The sequence below is a fragment of the Carassius carassius genome, chromosome 34, assembly GCF_963082965.1.
Source record: "Carassius carassius chromosome 34, fCarCar2.1, whole genome shotgun sequence".
Classification (NCBI taxonomy): domain Eukaryota; kingdom Metazoa; phylum Chordata; class Actinopteri; order Cypriniformes; family Cyprinidae; genus Carassius; species Carassius carassius.
Genome location: NC_081788.1, coordinates 9,721,892 through 9,742,763, shown reverse-complemented (window position 1 = coordinate 9,742,763; position 20,872 = coordinate 9,721,892). Strand labels below are relative to the sequence as shown.

At 35.7% G+C, this 20,872-nt stretch overlaps 1 protein-coding gene across 2 annotated transcripts in view; it reads right to left on the bottom strand.

Moving 5' to 3' along the window:
- Positions 1-302: 302 nt before the first annotated feature.
- The window catches only part of LOC132115455 (solute carrier family 12 member 5-like), a 39,234-nt gene continuing 18,664 nt past the window's right edge, over positions 303-20,872 (bottom strand). Inside the window, exons 2-26 of one of the 2 annotated variants that reach the window (XM_059523941.1) lie at positions 17,668-17,768; positions 17,458-17,589; positions 17,097-17,243; positions 14,610-14,664; positions 14,164-14,294; positions 12,815-13,062; positions 12,508-12,719; positions 12,138-12,305; positions 11,305-11,403; positions 11,070-11,127; positions 10,410-10,584; positions 10,209-10,327; positions 8,484-8,582; positions 8,081-8,200; positions 7,497-7,601; positions 7,234-7,402; positions 6,944-7,139; positions 6,262-6,431; positions 5,185-5,316; positions 4,984-5,091; positions 3,990-4,115; positions 3,407-3,621; positions 2,367-2,381; positions 2,058-2,191; positions 303-1,272 (exon numbers count right to left, since the gene is read on the bottom strand). In XM_059523941.1, coding sequence (XP_059379924.1) covers positions 1,181-1,272; positions 2,058-2,191; positions 2,367-2,381; positions 3,407-3,621; positions 3,990-4,115; positions 4,984-5,091; positions 5,185-5,316; positions 6,262-6,431; positions 6,944-7,139; positions 7,234-7,402; positions 7,497-7,601; positions 8,081-8,200; positions 8,484-8,582; positions 10,209-10,327; positions 10,410-10,584; positions 11,070-11,127; positions 11,305-11,403; positions 12,138-12,305; positions 12,508-12,719; positions 12,815-13,062; positions 14,164-14,294; positions 14,610-14,664; positions 17,097-17,243; positions 17,458-17,589; positions 17,668-17,768 — 3,326 coding nt within the window. In that variant the 3' untranslated portion in view covers positions 303-1,180. The remainder of the gene's footprint in view (positions 1,273-2,057; positions 2,192-2,366; positions 2,382-3,406; positions 3,622-3,989; positions 4,116-4,983; positions 5,092-5,184; positions 5,317-6,261; positions 6,432-6,943; positions 7,140-7,233; positions 7,403-7,496; positions 7,602-8,080; positions 8,201-8,483; positions 8,583-10,208; positions 10,328-10,409; positions 10,585-11,069; positions 11,128-11,304; positions 11,404-12,137; positions 12,306-12,507; positions 12,720-12,814; positions 13,063-14,163; positions 14,295-14,609; positions 14,665-17,096; positions 17,244-17,457; positions 17,590-17,667; positions 17,769-20,872) is intronic. The other variant, XM_059523942.1, reaches the window with a different exon arrangement.

Sequence of the window (20,872 nt, the reverse complement as noted above, 5' to 3'; positions counted from 1 at the left end):
ACTTTGAGCTGCCTATTCAAATAGCTATAAAATGTTTGACCAAAAGTGGATTTGAATATCATACTGATGTTTAAACATGGATGAATCTCTGAATGTTGGGATTTTTCATCATTATTCAAAGGTTTGGGGTTGGTAAGAATTTTTATGAAGGTTTTTTTTTTTTTTTTTTTTTTAGCAAGGACACATTATAATTGTCAAAAGTGACTTTTAAATAGTTAACACAACAATAAAATAAATAATTTTTTTTTAAATAAATGCTGTTCTTTTGAAACTTTATATTCATCAATTAGTCCTGAAAAAAAATATTAAGCAGTACAACAGTTTTTAACATTGATAATAATAAGAAATGTTTCTTGAGCAGCAAATCAACATTTTAGCATGATTTCTGAAGGATCATGTGACACTGAAGACTGGAGTAATGATGCTGAAAATTCAGCTTTGATCACAGGAATACATTTTAGTAAATTTAATTTTAAAATATATGAAAGCAGAAAACTGTCATTTTAAATAGCAATACTACTGTGTTTTTTAATCTAATGAACGCAGCCTTGTTGAGCATAAAAGACGTACTTCAAAAACATTTTTAAATCTTACTGTCCCCAAACTTTTGAAAGGCGGTGAAATGCAAGGTTAGATAAAAAACGAACTTTAAAACAGCTGGATGGTTTGCAATGGTCACTAAACAAATGAATAAATGCCACATTTTAACATTTAATATTGACTGTTTTGAAGTGCCCATCAAAATTAAAGGTCTTTTGCATGCTAAAAATCTAGTGTCACGTCCCCTTAAAAGTGTTTTGTTATGATACAGTATATAATATTAAATAAAGAGTAGATGGATCAGAGTATTTGGTCAGGTGCCACTGGAGAACATGGGCTTTTGGAAATTAGTCAGAATCTAGTAATAAAGACTAACTCAGTCGTTTACTGATCTGTGCGAGATGTACACTGTTGAGTTTCTGAGGTGAGAATTGAACCAATAGAAGGAAGATAGAGAGGGATAAAACGTAATCATGTGGAATAAGTGACATCTACTAAGATGGTGTCTTTTTAGACTATGTAGTGCAAAGTCATGTGCTGGGGCGTTATTGCTCATGGTGTAGGTCGGGGTTACTGGGACGTTCCGTCTATGCAGTGAGGGACGAGGGGTGAGGAATATTTGGTGGTTGAGCTGAGCCCCTCAAGAGTAGATGGTGATGACCTCACGTCCACCTCCACGCACGAGGAGGACCCTGTTGAGACCCTCAGTCAAAACCTCGAGGAACTCCATGTCTGTGTGACTGCAGTTAAAGGTACAATTTCTAAGATATTTGCAGTAAAATATCCCAAAACCACTAGGCTAGTGTTATATATTTCGTTCAGCTGATTACTAACAATATCTCTAATGTTTTCAACTACTTGTAAATCTTGAGAAAATTCCCATTCTAAACAGTGACACGGGGCAGTGCAGTTTTCTATCAATGACGTTAGTTACCCTTTGTTCAAGCCTTTACTGACGTAGAAACCACATGACAACAGTGTCATGGACAAATGCGGAAGTAGCTTCGCCACAAACTTCAACTAGAAAGAGATGCCGATCTCGCTTGTGTTTTACTCGACAGGTGAGTTGTTTTGATTTGTATCTTTACAGAAAAAGTATGCTATCATAACGATCAACAAGATTAGTATTATGGGGCATACATGCCAAACGCAGGGCATCGCGTCTCTAGACCCATGCGAGGACGCGCCTGATCCATAGTCTGATCGCGTCTTTGCATTGACTTAGTATTTAATCTACTCGCGCAAATCGTTGAACTCGCGTTAAATCCATGATTTATCTTTCAGAGTGATTGATGGCCGTCACCGGTTGGGTAGAAGTCAACACATCCCATCATTCCACACTCCTTCTTAGCCTCATCAAACCAAACAATTGTTATTGTTTTGATAGTGCGCACTCTAGTGGCAGGACCTACAACCTGTACCTTTAAGAGGCAAACTTTTACATTTACAAGAGAGCAGGACATAAATTCACTGTCAGAAAGTATGAAGTCACAGATTTTTAGAAGAAAAAAGGATACAGTTCTCTTCTCCATTGCGGTTCTTAGGTGGTCCCGGCATGTTCAGGAGGACTAGTTTAGCTTCTTTTGACTTCTTTACAATGACCCCATTGAGTTCCTGCGCGTGGTGCATGCGTCTGACATTGGACTGATTCCTGTACAAAACACCAAATATGAGGTTTCTTTATAATTTATTATTTAACTTATTTTTACTTCTCGGAGAGATATGAAGTGTTCATTCCTATGTGATAATTAAGTGCTTAATTTCTTAAAATAATCAAAAAAATATGAAATTAAGTATTATTACTATTATTTTAAAAGTGTACTCACAGGTTCTCCCATTCCCTGAGGCATAAGCAAAGGAAAGTAACAGTGAACAACATAGTAAACAGAGGAAGGGTACAAATTCGACCGCATCTCAGTGACTTTGCCGGTAACTTTAAAGTATAGGGATGCACCAAAATTTTGTACAGCAATATCTCAGGCAATCACTGATCAAGTTAAAACCATCGGCATGTTGGATGGTTTGTTAGACTAATATATTTAGCTTTTGTGTCATTCTCACTGCTAATTTGTTTATCTAAAGTGACCTAATCAACTAAAATGAATGCAAGTGCTACAATAAACTTATTCTAATAATGACGAAAGTGTTCCTGTTTCAAAATAGTTTAACTTGCATTACTGATGTTTGCTGCACATATGCAAAAAATAAAAAAGCTATATAATCACATTAACATTGGGAATGTTTTTTGTTGTTGTTGCATAATATATTTTAATTTATTAACTTTTGTTTTAATTATATATATATATATATATATATATATATATATATATAAAATTGAATATGATGTATAATTGTTATTTAAATAAATTATTAAATACATAATTGTTAAAATTATCATACATTATTATACATTGTATTTATGATAAAAAACATTATTACTATTTTCTTTTATTATGTCTTTCATTGTAAGCTTGTTATACATCCAACTAACTGATCGATACTTTGATCAATGAGCAATGCTCAGTGGAAATACCTAAATGACATTGAAAATAGCTCTTGCACATCTTTGTGGGGCTGTAGTTAAACTTTGTTAAACTGAAGAGTCAATACAATGATCTGCTGTTCCATGGTCAAATGATTAATAAGCAAAATATCTCTATCAGCACTGGCCTATTGTTTTGTTGTTGTTCAATTCTGTCAACGCATCTTTATGACTAACATCTCACCTTCAACTACTAGAATAATACAATGAGTGACTGAACATTTCCTTAATAACTTAAATCTAATTTTTGATTGATTTGTTAAAGTTTTTGTATTCACCAGACACAAAACATGCTTAGTAGAGCCCGGCATCATATTGACTCACGGTTTCATGTTGAACATATCCTTAATGCTTTCAGGGTTGGCCACAGCTGGGTTATTGGGCTTCTCTATATCATCCGTCCAGGTCATCTGCACCTCCTCTCCGGGGCTCACGGCTGCTGGTGTGGGGGCAATAGGGGAGGCGGGGCTAGTGGGGGTGGGGGTGGCATTTTTGCCCTGAATGAGCTGAACCTGTCGAGGACGGGAAAAACGGACAGACTAAGAGAAAGGTAAAAAGAATGAGAGGGTAGACAGGGATAAAAAAAAATTAAGAAGTGAGAATTGTTGTTTTTCTGGTAAATACTTATTTCAAGAGGATAAAGAAAAACAGAGAAATCGAGGGGGAAGGGATGCACTGCCAGCGTGTTATCAAGAAGAGAATGATTTTCTAGCAGAGAAGAGAGAGAACTGCAAAAATAGAAAGTGATAAAGAGATGCTATCATCACGGCTGATATGTCCGTGCTATCACCTAATCGGCCAGAAGGAGGAAGGGCGTGATTAGCTCAGATGAAAAAACAAGCACAAAATCACACTTTCTCACTCGATGGATAATAGCATAAAGAACAAGCTGAGAGACAGCAGCTACCTCCTCCTCAGGTTTCTCTTCGCTGCTTCCTCCCACCGACTCCTCAGCGATGCTCCTCTGGGGGTGCAGGTTTGAAGGATGCTTACGCCGTATTGAGCCACGGGACACGTCTGTGATGCTCTGAATCTGAAGAGACAACATCAGCGCTGTTAGACTGATTCAAGCAGTCAAATCAGATTTATACTATAATAATGATCTGTCACAACTGTTCATCTCTTTATGTAACAATTACAGTCCTCTAGTTTGATCGGTCTGGTAGTGTTTCTTCTTTATCTACAAATAATAACTATTACGTTATGTTATTATGTTATGTTCCACATACGAAAGAAAGTCACAGGTTTGGATCAACATGATGTCAGAAGTATTTTTTTTCAGTAAACTTCTGACTTCAACAACATTAACAACATAAATGTTGTTTATTAGAATAAACCTTGTGTTAAAGAACTTAACAGTGAATATATATAGATAGATAGATTATATAGATTATTGACACATTTAGGTACTATTTTAGGTGTACTTAATATAATTTCAGATCTAATAATATAATAATCAAATGTCAAGTGTAATGATGTCACATTAAGAGATTTACTTTGAAATAGATTTTGAAACATGTTAAATTAAACTTAAACAATGTATTTTAAATGTACTAAATGCAAAGGCAACTTTATTACAAATGTATTTTAACAAATATATTGAAATACATCACATACATTTTTCAATAGAATTGACATTAAAGCATATTTTAGTTACTATAAATGCTTGTCAGTACATCATATTTCAAAGACAATTTTGAAGTAATTATGAAAAGACATAAAAAGATGTAATTAGGTGCTATTTAAGCAGGTCATAAAAGCACTCTAACATTAATCTGACTGCATTTAATATACATTTAAAATATAATACCAATGTACAGAACACGCAACTTACACAGAAAATGACTTTAAAGGGACAGGTTACCCAAAAATGAGAATTCTGTCATAATTTCCCACAATACCTCTCTCTCACGCTCGTTCTTGGTCAGATGCATCTCTTTGAGGATCTGCGACCGCTGCTCCATCACCAGGGTCTTTTCGTAGGTGTAGGCCGAGATGTCGCTGTCGTGCTTGAAGTAAATGAAAGAACAGGTTAGAAGGATGTGTTTGTGTGCCTGTGTGTGTGTGTGTGTGTGTGAAGGCAGTGAGTGTTTGTTTCTCACCATTTCAACCACCTCCACCTCAGCATCAAATCGCAGATGATAGAGGAACGTCATCAGGTCTTTCTTCATCTGAATGCTGTTGTCATCCATCTGAGCCACAGTGAAGATGCGTATCTTGCACTTCCTCCACACCTACAGTTAAAGCAAAATGATTGTCCAGTACAATAATCAAGTCAGTAGTTAATATCTCATTCAAAAGCTTGAACTGAATGTGATGTCAGTCTCAATGCTTAGTGAGCACCCTAGGCAGTAACTTATTTAAGTCATCACATGGATAAATAATTTTAGAATATATTAAAACACAGTTTTTTTAAAATCAGTGGTCACCAACCTTTTAAAGCCCAAGATACCTGAACTTGACCTTTATGAAAGACAAGATCTACCTATTGAAGAATTAATAATAATAATTTAAAAAGACAATTTATATTTGTATTTCCAATTTCAGAACTTTTATGTAGTATTTTAATTAATGATGCACCGATCATGATTTTCCATGTCTGATTTAGATTCCCTTATTAATTGTTTATAAGCAAATTGATACTATGTGCTCTATAACAAGCAAACTGGCTTTAAACAAAAATATCCACAGCCAATTGAAATTAGGGACATCCACTGCATTTGAATCAAAAACCAAACAAGGATGCTACACTCACGTTGCATTAGATTGTATATTTTAAAGATTTAAAGCAAGAACAGAATGGTCTGACTTTAGCTTTGTGAAATTAAACATAAAACAAAAGACGAGCTGAGCGAGATGCAAATTCACTGTCTGCAGTTGGTGCTTATGGAACAACAACAATACAGAGTTTCTTTGGCTACCGCTGTAAACTAAGCATTTAAATACTACTTATAAACACTACTTCATACAGAGGTAAGAGGAGAAGAAAATACCATTCAGGCCTGATGTATTTTTCTTTATCATTGTCCCTGTAGCTCCCGAAAATAACAGAAAAACAAATACAACAAATACAGCACAAAGACTAGAAAAAATGTAATGTATTTTTGCACTTATTTTTATCTACCATCAATGATAAAATATTTTCTCCAGCATTGATCTGATCACTCTGCCGGCTGTACCTTGTGCTGGCGCAGGAGGAAGGGAAGGAGCATGAGCAAGCCTCCGTCATGGACAATCCACCACACGTCGATGTGGCCCTCAGTGAAACGCTCTCCGTTTGATGGATATGCAGAGATGTTCTTCGTCACCAGCAGGGCCAGGTGAGCTGCAGTGGTCTCCCTAACAACCTCTGTGGGGAAAAAAACAAAAATGCACACCAATAAACTCAAAGACATTAGTTTTTAAGGTCATACATAGAGCTACACTGGGAAAACAATCTAACTGCGACCATGAGCTGCTCATGTGTAAGAACACAGTACACAGACATAAAATGGTAATCTCTAAATATCTAAAACGGCTGTTTTTAATATAAAAAAATATATAAATTAGCATCACTACATCAACCTAAATAAAGTCATACACGTTTGTAGTTAATATTAATCTGTGTAGATATCGATGCACTCTTTATCACTCTTTATCATTGCTCATGACATGCAGTTTGCAATCTTTTGTTTAAGAGTCACTTTACTGCTTGATAACATAGGGACATCAAGCAGTAAAGCTGATCCAAAAGTCATGAAAACATGGGTAAAAAGTTCATCAACCAGCAATATCTTTATATCAATATCAGCAATATGCTATCTTTGTTGCACTGTCCAAACTAACATCACATAATTACTTCCATGTCTAGTCTTGTCTTACCAATGAAGTTCCTACAGCGGTGGCGCTCCTCAGCCTGTCTCCAGTTCTTAGGGAAGCTGACCAGAACCGTATTGTGACGGAGGCCACCGAGACCCCCAGCCTGGATCAGGTGTGAGGTAGCGTCCCGCAGGTTAGAAGAGATCACTACCTGACTGAATCCCTTCACCTTCTCAACCTCCATCAGCTTCCGTAGGGACTGAGAGAGATAGAGCTTATTAGTGTCTCGTTTCTGCAGGAGCTCAGCTTTGATCCTCTGTGTGTGTGTGTGTGTGTGTTTGCGTATTGCATACTTGGTCTGCTGTCTGCGCCTGTGGCTGGTTGTTTAAGTAGGTGCCCTCCACACACGCTCCCACGATGGTCAAGCCTTTGCCTGCCTTCAGCTGACTGGTCAGAGACAGCAGTCGAGGCTGCTCTACGCTCTGCTCGCCATCCAAACTCATAAGCACCAGAATCTGGGGCCTGGAAGAGTGAGAACATTTTAAACATGTAGTGCATGTAATACTTAACTGCTTGTTTGTTGTGTGAAGAGGCATATTACTGATCAGTCTCTAACCTCCAGTTTTTAGTGTGAGGAGGACCTTCCTCCAGCCTCATCAGAGCATAGCGGGCGGCACTCAGAGAAATCCCACGAATCCCATCGCCCCACTCCTTCTCTGCCCTACAAAGACCAGGATCAGGTATAACTTTTACATATTACAAATCTGATGATATTTATATTTTATTTAGTTTTTTGAAATATGAAATCATGAGATTACTTACAATTATTTAGTATTTCCATTAGTTGGGGTATATATTTACATACATATATATATATTACTTATTTTATTTGGCAAGGATGCATTGAATTATTATTAAAAGTGACAGTAAAGTTATTTATTTATGTTATGTTTATGTCACAAAAGATTTTTATTCATCAAAGAATCCTGAAATTAATTTTTTAAAATAATTATTAATAAATAATAATTAATGTTTTTCTTTTAGCAAAAACAATAATAATAAAATAACTAAAAGCTGTACACTGTACAGACAAAATAAAGGATTTTCTGCTAAGAGTGCGATTGATCTATTTAGTGCGAAACTCATTATGTTTTTTCCCCCGTTGTTTCCTCCTCCTGAGACTCATTTCGGTTTGCTTACCCGCAGAATTCGATGTATTTGTAGATGCAGCTGGCGATTACCATGGCAACAATGGCGTAGTACCAGGAGCAGAGGAACATCAGAGTAAGACACAAGCTCATGCCCAAGAGTGACAAAGCCCTGGAGAGACGTTACAGTTCAACTCATGCTCATTTGTCCAGTTAACAACTGCTGTGATTTCGGTGTCAGCTGTTTTTATAACAATAATGAAAACCGCCACAGGTGACTGTAATCCTAGCGCTGGAAGAAGAACTTAATTATGTGGTGTGATGTCTGTAGCCTTCACTTTAATGTTAAAGGTTACAAAAGACTTTCATCCTCTCAAAGCAGTAATTTTCTGAGCAGACACACTTTCTGTCAGTGACACAAGCCTAAGGGAGCAGGTGTTTGTGTGTGTTTGTACCAGTGGTAGAACTTAAAGCGTGGTCTCCAGTTCGGGGTCCTGAGGAGCGTCTGCAGTGCACAGGCCAGATTTACAAACATGTAGCACATGAGGAAGAACCTGCAGGAGAAAACAGAGCACCAGTTTATTTATTTATTTATTTATTTATATTTACATAATAAATTATATTAAACTGAAAACAAATTGACCAACTCTTAGTTACTAAACACAAACTACTAGTTTGCATGAGTATTTGATAAGCATTCAGTATAGGGGTCAGGAGTACAATTACAGTACAATACAATTTTTGTTTCCAAATTAAAAAAACAACAGTTTTAAAATAATAAGAATAATAATATAAAGAAAATATTCTGAAATAATATATATGATATTATATATTATAATTATGATGCTTTTTGCAGCCGTATCATGTAGTTATGGGGTCTACCAGCTGAGACTAACTGACTCATGCCAGAGGTTGAGACCTTAATTAAAGTCTCTTGACTACACACAAGTGATCTCCATTGAACTAACCTGGCTTTAAAAACCAATGGGCTGCATTAGTGATAACTTATGTGTCATATTAAAGGTGTTGAATATTTATGAATTCAGTTATTCTGGATTTTAAGCTCACAGTTATATCAGACCACTTTGTCAGACTTCTGTCAGATCTCAGATTTGTTTGAATTCAAAGAGTCTTTTTTGCTGATCAGCGAAAAAATGACAAATTAATGCACCGTGGCTTTAAAGTGGGGAGAAAAAAACCCCAAAGCATGACAAAGTCCATACTTTTATCAGCGGTACATTTATAATGCATATCTACAAAGGTTATGAGAGGTAATGTAGTGTTAGTGAATACAAAGTGCTGAATTAATGGTATTTTATTGTGCTATATACCTGTAAATAAGTTTAGGAATTACTGAAGTACAGGCTTTTGGAAAAGAGGCTATTCAGCATATTAAAGAAGTTTTATTACAGCAATAGTGAAAAATTAGAGACAGTTTATTGCTGTTGTTTCTCGAGGACTAATAAAGAATGAGGTGTGCTGTGCAGGGGTGAAGCCATCATTTCAGAAGAGAAGGAGACAGAAATGTCAAATGTAATATATTGTATAGTATTTACTTATTTATTTTGACCAACAAAAAAAACACTACTGGACAATAACCAATAATTAGTATATATAGAATTATATATATTTTTTTAGTTTAATGATTGACTTTTTTCATTTTCATCACAGAATGAGGTAGAAAATATACTTTGCAGTTTCTTTACTGTAATCAAGTTAGATCTGCATCATTCATATAGGCCTAATTTATTTATTTATTACCTGGAGATGACATGAAAAACACACACAAACGATATATTGTAGCAATCTTAGAAGACCAAAAGCTTAGTTACAGCTATAGCCCATTGACTGTGTCCATATTAGGAATTTCCTGGCATGTACTGTAGTAAGTACTTCTATCAGTCCTTTTGGACTTTCTGCATGAGAACACCCTCTGATTTCGAGTATAAATGAAAGTACGAAAGTAGTGATCACTCATTTTGGATATGAATAAAACCTATCCAAATTGATGTGCTATAAGATGAACTACCCTGTCTCTTAAATCTAGATGTGAACACACTTGCATGAAAAATTGCAGGAGATGAATTTGTGTTTTACTAAAATTGGGGGAAACATGTACCCCACATCTCCTGTGTATTCTCTGCCCATGGTGCTGTGTATTTTTGGGGAGTGCTGCTTACATGGAGAGAATGGGTGCGACTGCATCCAGGGAGGCGATGAGAATGCCAGTCTCACAGATGCAGGCCGTCAGGAGAAGAGCCCATGTAGGTTCACCGTTAGCTTTGCCATGACCAAACACCTGTCAAATACAGAAGTACCACTTAGTATGATCAAGTATCGAAGCATCAACAGAGAGATAAGCAGAGGGCAAATAGATGTACCCTGAGGAAAGGAATGATGCTGTCTCGGGCGATGGCCTGCAGGAGGCGGGGCGCTCCTGTCAAACTCTGAAGCCCTGCCCCACAGGTGGAGAAGAACGAGCCAAACACAATGACCCAGGGCGAGGGCCATGCCAAGGTGCCAATAACCAAGTTACCGTTGACACCTTCCCCAAATCTGTGTGTTCAGAACAGTGTTGTTATTGCTTACATTGTAATAGCACCACAAAAACTTAATTGAAATAAAGCTGAAATAAAATAAAAATATTTGAATATTAAATGAAAGCTAGAAATATGGCCTCGCCAATTAAATGAAATAAAAAAGTTTACGTTTAAATACTAAAGTTGCTAAAACTAAAACTAAAATAAAAATAAAGCTGAATAGAAATATTTTAAGAAAACTAAAAAAAATTACTAAAGCATATAACAAAATGATTAAATCTAAATAGAATTGCCAATAACTCTTATTAAATATTAAATATTAACTGTTATTATTGTTAACTATCTATCTATCTATCTATCTATCTATCTATCTATCTATCTATCAACATAAAAAATAAAATGTAATTCAAAATATTAATAATTAAGCTGTAAATTATCCATTTAAGTTTTTTATTAAACTGAAGGCTACTGAATCCAATGTTTATCAAACTACTGACTCACTTGTCCCTCAGAACGACTCCGTCCACACAGGCTCCGAACAGAATCACACTAGACATGTCTACGAGAGCAAAAATTTAGGAGAACGACGCAAAGCAGCAAAAAGGCATTCACCCTATTTTAGCTATCCGATTACATTGTATCCTGTACATTTCATGAGGTGCAGTTCTGCATTGTGTGAAAGTCATTTATTTATGCAAAGCTGGAGCAGTTTATTGCCTTCAGAAAAAAAGGATACAGATGAAGGAGGTGGTTGTGATGGCAAGGATTGTACCAACAGGGATGGATTTCTGAGCGTCCTGCAGGTCACCAGAACGGTTGGAACCAGCCATGATACCTGCGACACACACACACACACACACACACACACATTATATCTGGAAACACTGGTGATTGTGGGTCAGGTTTTGCCTAGACTGAGGGGAACAAATATATAGTTCAGTCATGAAACTGTTGATGGCGCAAGCTGACGGGTTGTTAACATAACTGATGATATTCAGAGAGTTAAACGACTTGGCACAAGCTGATTCGTTCATGTTGCATATGCAGCCAATGAGCTAACTGCCTTGCTTTTATATGACTGGCTAGCATTCACTAGAGATTTCTCTGAAACCCTACACCTTCCCCAGCTCCACCTGTATATATCTGCTATGGGTTATTTTATATGCTATTTGTGCAGCAGCAGTATGTCTTAAATACTCATGGCACTGTTCCTGTACTTGCTTGCAGCAGCAGCAATAATCTACAACCACAGCAATAACCAACAGCAGCATAAATTCAGCAGCAGCATAGCAGATCTACTCCACAAAGACCAAATACATTAACATTGTCATATCCCTCATCATACAAAAAAAATCTTCAGAGAGTTGTCATGATTGAAATATCATTATAACAAAAATACAAATCAAATCCATTTTTGCAGGTTTTACTGAATTGAAAAAAAAAATGAAAAGAAATATCATAGGTAGGATTCTAATTAACAAGGAAATAAAAAATAGCCTGAAAAAATGAAATAAAGTAAATTCGAATAATTAATAATTTCCCTTTTAGTTATCAAGGTGTTGTAGTGACCTGTGACGGAGGGGAAGTAGATGCCAACCAGCAGGGTGAAGAAGCTGGTGATATCAGCCAGGACGTATCGGTTAGAGTTGGTTACTGGGGCTTCAGGGTCGAGCACTGCTGGTACACCTCGCTTCTCTAAGATTGTATTTTTCTCCATAAAGGTGCTAAAGAGGTTTTCTGTGAAGAAAACAATGATATTTATATATGTATAAATCATTATAATATTAATAATATACATTATTTAAATACATATATACAAAATGATATACTTACTACAAATTCATACTCATCATATGTAAGGTAAAGAGCATATTTTAAGGTGCTGTATTACTATAATATTAAAAATGCTGTTTAGATGAAGATGTTGGCGTTTTCTCACCTGCCAGGATGCCACTGGTGATTCCAGGGATTCCCTGGATCTGAGTGACGTTGTTGTCGGTGAAGTACTCATCGCAGGTGGCGTTCAGGAACTCAGAGTCACAGAAGGCTCTCCAAAGCTTGGTGGTGACCGTGGCATTGCCCTGCTCTATGGTCTTGGCACAAATGTCAAATCCCTTTGACACAAGAGTTCGGTTCCCGAGCAAACACACCCTACACAGTATAAGAGCTGTATAATTATAGTCGTCCTCCTGAAATGTATTCTGTTCCCAAATAAAATATTCTGTTCACAAAAAAATTCTACTTACGGAAAGAAAGGTGGGTCAAAAGAAGTCTTGATAACCCCAGCATAGACAGCGAGAATGGAGAGAATGACGCAGGCGAGGAACACCAGGGCCAACTTGTTGACATACTTCACACCGACAAAGACAACTACAGCCATGAAGGAGAGCACGATGGTACCATACACACGCATGTTATTCAGCAGCGCTGCCTCGGCCTCTGCTCCCTCCAGACCCTCCATCTTGAAAACGGCAGCTGCTGGCACGATATAGATCTAGAAAAAAATCAAGGGAAAGGAATAAAATAGTGAAGAAGTCTCCAACAGATAAAGGGATAGCTGAATTAATCATTTACTAGCCGTTAAGTTGTTCCAAACCTGTGAGTTTCGTTTCTTTTTTTCCTTTTTTAAATAAAAGAAGATATTCTGCTGGTATTGTAATGGTATTCTGCAGGTATATTGTTGGTAACTAAACAGTTTCTGGTTCCTGAAGACCTCCATAGAATTTTATTTTTTATTTTTTTCATTCTGTGTAAGTCAGTGGCTATCAGCATCTGTTTGGTTACACACACAACCACAGGTTTGGAATGACATGAGGTGAATTAAAGAAGACAGAATTTTCATTGATGAACTATCCATTTAACGTTGTGTAAATGTACTGTATAAATATAAAAACTATGAACAATGCTTCTTCAGAGTATAAATTAAAATTAATAAATGTAATAAAAATAATAAAAATATTTTACATACAGTATGTCCATACAGTTGTTAAATTTCATAAAATAAATGCTTTACAGAGCTATTGTAGTTACCTGAAACTAATAAACACTTTGTTACTTAATAATAATAATAAAAACATAAAACATAAAGAAAAACACTAATAAAAACGTTTACTTAAAAAAAAATGTTTTATATATATATATATATATATATATAAAAGCAGCATTTTTCATTTTTATTTAGTTTTAGTTTTTGAAATAAAAATGAATACAAATTATATTATATTAAATTATATTATTATATAGACATATAAAAATTAAAATGGCATAACACAGCTAAATTATAAAAAACGAATTATATTATATCATATTACATTATTATATAGACATAAAAAAATACCAAAAACACAGCTAAATTACAAAAACCGTAAAATTAAAACAGAAAATAAAAAACGATCAAAATAATAAAAACTATAAATAAAATAACATATCAATAGAAACTTTTAGTATTTAAATGATTCTAAAATAACACTGACGCTAAATAATTACATTTGGATCATAGTAGTAAAGACTTTTCAGCTAATTTTGCTTTAAAATGTATTCTATATAAACTATTAGTTTAAAGAAATTAAAATAAGGCAAAAAGCAATGAACGTACCAGCAGGATTTCGATGCAGCCCAGGATGTACATGGCTCCTGCAAAAGTGGTGCCCAGATAGAAACATATACCAACAGCTCCACCAAACTCTGGCCCCAGTGAACGAGAGATCATGTAGTATGACCCTCCAGCTGGAAGTATACACAAATGAGTTTGCCATTAAGCATATACAGAACATCTAAAGAGTTAAATAGAAGATATTTTTACACCGTCATTATATTTTCCTTTACTTGAGATGCAATCTGACACAATAGGCACATCTATACTTTTTATTTTCAAATAAACACAGACACAGACATGAATCAATCACAGTTATGAGTGCAGAGCTGATCTCAGCACAGTAGGGAGCTTTACTGTGCACTGTAGCTAACTGTCCATGAAGAACAACAGGACAGCCGTCCTCTGGGCATCTGCACACAAACACAAACATGCTGAATTCTGCTCACCTGGCACAACTCCATTGGTGGCAATAGCACTCATTGAGATAGCAGTCAGCATAGTCTGGAAATAGAGTAAATAAAGATCAATACAGTAGGGACAGTGAGTGTCAGAGACAAGAGGCCCCTATTAAGAACTTCAGTGACTCGTGAAAGAAAAACGCATTTATTAGGAAAGAAACCTTGAGTACATTAAGACATTGTGTGGATGAGGGGGTGGTTTTTGCAGCCATTTAGCTGACTCACTGGTCTTAAGAAAACATCTTAATTGTACCATTATTGTGTAATTTCAACTTAAAATGATACGAGTCACATACATTGATATTATTTGGGAAAAATATCTTTAGATAAAATAAAGAATATCTAAAATAAAAGATATCTAAAATAAATAATTAATCTGACACAAACTATTTCAAAACAAAAAAGCTCTGCAAATACAATGGATGTTAACACAGCCTCAACCAATAGGCATGAGTTTGGGGTGGGGCTATTTCAGAAATTTCAGAAACCTATTTGGTAACAGTCATAATTGGAAAAAAAAATATTATTATGTCTTCATGCAACCTATATACACTACCAAACCTACATACCTTTTGAAAGAAGGCTCTTATTCTTACCAACACTGCATATGAATATATAACAAGACAAACAAATAAACAAACGGAAACAAACCTTGTGACTATAACTAGTGAGTGTGGATTGTCAGAATTTTTTTGTGAGTGTGTGTATTTTCTGGGATTTGGCAGGGTCAGAAGGGCATGATAGAGGATTTATGGTGGTAGAATCTGAAGGGACAGCTTTCTGCTTTTTTATATCAAACAATATTAAAACAGATATGACAGGAGGGAAAAGAGCTCAGAGTGGGGCCACACTGCACATTCACTTACATAACACTGCTGAAACTCCCTCTCTAACAAAATACTGCAGCAAATATTCACTAATATGTGACATGAGCATACATAGTATAGCACAAAGGGCCCTATGATTTTCATGATGTGGAATACTTGTACAGAAGTGAGTCAAAAAATGGCTTAACATGGAATGTCTTGGATAAAAAAAAATCTAAAAAGTACATAAACCAAACACTATATGGAATAGTGTCTTGTGAATGTTAAACTGCAAGAAGACTGTTATTTAAAATATGAATGTTCTGTGTGCCTATGTGTGAATGAGTGGTGCAGTTTAATCTACTACACATACACAAGTTATCAGCATCCGCAGTCCATTACATGAAGACATGAACACATGAACATGCTTCACCTCCAGAGATGCTCTGTGAGTCACTTCAACAGCATTTCACCATTAATTCCATTTGATTAAAAACTATCGGCAGATACACACAGAAACTCAAAGTTTAAATTGTGACAAAATATATTAATATTGTAATATTAAAGTTGTATTAATTAAATTGATTATGCATGCCTTTTTGTTTGTTAAAATAATTTGAGAAAAATAAAACAGATAAAAAAAAAAAAACGATTTAATTGGCCCTGATAAATTAATTTTTAATCTTATCTGTTGTATTGTATAAGTTTCATGCTTAATTATTTAGAAATGCTTTCTGATTGTAAGTATTTAATCTAATTATTAAAACAGATTCCAGAAAACTGTGGGAAAAAATAAAGTGGATTTCACAGGGCCCTACACACATCACAAGAATCACCAGCAGCAGGAGCGAAGTGCTAAACTGACAGCTCTGAAATCAAACACCTCATGTAAGCATTTACATTTATGTTCCTGGCAGAAACTCCATCTGGCACGCTCACAAACCAACTCACCAAAGTGACTTACAACAAAGTGATTCTATTATTGTAAACAATCTCCAGTTAAAGGTGCAGAGGGATGAATGGAAACCCTAAGCTCTGGAGAGGGAGTCTCTGGGGCTCTTACTGCATAGCGGTAATAAAGAATTCTGCTTTACAGGCCTGAACAGACCTTTCTGTTCTCTATTCAGATCTGAAGGCTATATGTAGAGTATTTGAGCTTGTGTTTCCTGCCTACTGTCAAACCGGACCCCACCCACGACCTCTTTAGTTCATGTACTAGTGCTGTTGAAATAAACATGTCAACACATGCGATTCATTTTTTAATGCATTAAAATATTTATCACAATTAACGCAGGGGTGGAACTAGGGTTGGCCACCCGACTCACAACTGCTGCTTCCGTCTCTTTTTTTCTTGACAAGAATTGCGTTTATTTAGATTTAGGGGAAAAAAGAGATATCTAGTTATTGATCTATTATTGATATCAGTGATACTTGCCTTCAGTCATAAAAAAGATGCTATAAAACAAATGTGAAAAATATACTGTCTTTATGTTGTTTCTACTTTAATTTGAAGACTGAATGTGAAATTATTGGAATATAGAAGTATATGTAAAAACTTTTATGTTAGGTGGGATTAACAGTGATTAATTTCAGAACAATGTGCAATTAATTTTTTTTTTTTTTTTTATCAACTGACAGCACTATATGTTAATGTGCATCTGAGACTGACCGTGGAGCAACACATGAAGACGATGATGAAGGTTCCCAGGACACCTCCAGCACCCACCAACCAGGTCATCCTGAGGAACAGGATCACCCCCAGGATGTTCTGCATACATGGCAGGTAAACGCCCATGACGGTGCCCATACGCGGAGCCTGTCAATCAACCAACCAATCAATGATCAGGACACCATGGAACATGTTGCTCAATATATAGCCTCATTAAATGGCCATTTTAGCTGTTTGTCGATTCACATCCACCCAGTCGATGATTAGCTAGCATCCACCAACACACAGAAGACTGAGGATCATGAAGAAGGCTGAGCAGTGACTTGGCAGTATGTAGAGATAATAGCATAGAATCTGTCACCTGCACGGTTTTCTTGCGCGCCTCCTCATTGTTTTCTGCCTCCTCATGCTCTTTACTGCCCTGCGTCAGGTTGGAGTAGTTGGCGAGGCTGCTCAGCAGAGAAGATACCATGGGACTGGTGTCCATCTCCTCCTACACAACACACACATACAAACTTGTAAATCTACAGCATATTCATCTAGAACCGCTTAAAATCATTAGCAACACTACCTCAAACAGGGCCATGTGTTTCCCATCATACTGCTGGCTTTTCTCTACGTCACTGGTGCTGCTGTTGATAAAGGGGCTGCTCTCCTTGGATGTTGCATCTCCTGTGAACATACATCAAAGAAACTTTGTTTATTGGAATAAATTTACAAAGGTGTTAACTGTGAAAAGGCGGTCTACTGTACACTACTGTTCAAAGTTTTAGGGCTAGTAAGATCTAGTAACACTGTTGATAATAAGGAATGATAATAACAATGATAATAAGAAACTTTTCTTGAGCAGCAAATCAGCTTATAAGAATGATTTCTGAAGGAACATATGACTCTGAAGATTGGAGTAATGATGCTGAAAATTCAGCTTTGCATCACAAGAATAAAATAAATTTTAAAATATATTAAAGAAGAAAATGGTTATTTTAAATTGTAATAATATCTCACAATATTACTGTAGCCTTGCAGCCTCGGTGAGCATAAGAGAGCACATAATTAAAAAACATAAAAATCTTACATAACCCAGACTGAGTAGTAACAGTAGTCTGAACAGAAGTGTACATCAGATAAAAAAAGGTACAGTATTTTATATATGTATATTTTAAAAGCAAAATGTTTCACAAAAAGTCCTTAATCTTAAATATATATATATATATATATATTACATTATGCATAATATATATATATATATATATATATATACATATGTTACATTATGCATTACATTTATCAAAAGCAACATCAAACATAAAAAAAAATAATAATAATCTATTTGCAATTTGTCAGACATTATTCCCACTGGATTTTCCTACATGTAAGATCAATGTCATCACATTTGCATGTAATACTAAAGAATGAGACTGCAGTTGTATCATCAGTTACACCACAAGCATGTTCAGATCAAAATTCTCTATTTTTGGATAAGAGCTTTGACTCACAGTATTTGCAGAACAACTTTTCACATCTCACACAAACTACAAGTGCTGTGTACAGTCCAATTATACCAAGTTGTTGCATTTCCCTGTCTATCTAAAAGGAAAGAACAGGAAGGGGGTGAATTAGTGCAACTGTCAAAAACCACAAAAACAGTGCATCGACATGTAGCACTCTTTATGTATCAGTGTGTGTGGGTGAGGAATTCCAGCATTTCTACATACTCTTCCATAGCAACAACCCGGTTCTGAGTCTATTTTTACACTACCGCTTTCGGTTGCACATCCTTTATCACAGGAACCTTTGATCACTTAATTCTGGAGCAGTGCAACATAAACCCTCACAGGTTAAGGGCAATTCTGCTGTGTCCTATAAATACAGCATGGTTTTTAATTGTGTGTATTTCTAAATTGTAGTGTGTATTGTAATTTCTTTAGTGTGCTGTCACCTTCCCTGCCTTCTCCAACATAATTATATGTGGGAGCATGCTCATTAAAGGGCCAAGGGAATCCTGCCTCTTAGCATGCCCAGTTTAATCTGATGTATTAGTTTAATTAATCATGCTTCCTGGCAAAGTGTTGTACATTTTAATTTTCTTAGCATTCGTCTGCTTATTGACGTGCGACCCTATGACCTTTAAACACACAATTCATCACCTTGTAATTTCATCTGTCAGCACTGAATCAATACCCCACCGAGCCTTTGCTTTAGCACTTGGTTCTTACTGTATATGTTTCTTTTCTCTCTAATATTTGAAAAAACTCCTACTTCTGGCTCTCTTGACACTCAGCATCCCACAACCCCAGCAGACCCACAATGTAATAAGCAATAATGAGAAAAAGATTGGTAAACAGATTGAGATAGATCTAAATCTCTGACATCTTGTGTCCTGTGTGGTGAGATTTATAACAGAAGCTTTTGGTTTATTGTTACAACCCCAGAAGGGACTCTGAGCATCTGTAGACTTATAATAGGGCATCATACAGATATCAAAGCTAGATGAGGTTGTCTGCTGATTCTGCTCTGCTGTCCATTTAATGTCTCTGCAGAGGCGAAAGCAGGCAGCTGATGCTTGTACTTTTCTCAGAGCTATTATTTCCATTCCTTTTTTTCTACACATTCTTTGCACTATTAGAAGCATACACATACACACCTCTGGCTCTCTTGGACTATTCTAAAGCAACACACATTATAAACTAATATCATATGTGATCAAATTATGTTTAAGCAATATCACAGTAGCAATACTAAATCACACACCCATGGTGATATTCAGACAAACATGATTATGATACTGCTTTCATACAGTAGCTCAACAAATAAAAAGTTAATATTGTATAACCTACATTTTGCTTCAACTTGCTTTGTCTATTTTTACTTAGCCAGAAAAAGTACTTGCAAACATGGGAGAAAAAAACACAGCAGTGCTCTTGAATGAATCGGTGTCTTGAACAAATAATTCAATTACCCCTTTATAAATGATGTTCCTGAATGAATCAGTGTTTTGAAAGAATTGCTTGAATTAATTACACAAATGGCTAACTCATAAAGACAATGGTCTGTCGCCACAGTTTAGCAGTGGCAAATTCATCAGCATTTTAATCAGTATTGTGCCCTTTAAAATGACATGTTGTTTCAGGCAATCTGTTTCTACATGTTCTATAGTCACCTATTTGTAAAAGTATTAACTAAATGATAAATGAGTGGTATTAGTATGTCAGTAATATTGCTAATAGCTGAGATTGGTGAAATTATTAGTGCATCAGTCTGTATTTATTGCACTTCCCTGTTTTTCAAATCAAGCAGTCACACTTGCAGATCAGCATGATGACTCAGTCAAAGCCTACAGCAGATCAAGGAAAGAAATTCATGATAACTTTATGCATATTTCATATACACAGCCATCAAAGACTAAATATGTAAATGCTAATTAGTGATGAGCAAAATATGTAGGCTGAGTAAAGCCTTCTGAGTGCAACATGAGCATGTTGTTCATATCTCAAGCAGTGTAGGTAGCAGCTGTAAAAAAGTACACTTTAGCATAAAATTATTATATTTTTAATTGATAAAAGTTTTTTTTTTTTTTACTAGATTTTCAAATATAAATGAAATAAAAGGCCACTTAAGTGTACACATCCATGATTTTAGTTTTTTATGTTTTTTAACACACTTAAACTTAAATATTAGTAAGCACACTTCTTTTTTCACAAGTGTCTAGTTGCTTACTAGTTGCTGTCTGCTGCTTTTTACAGCAACAGAAATAAAAATATTATGTTTGGCAAAAC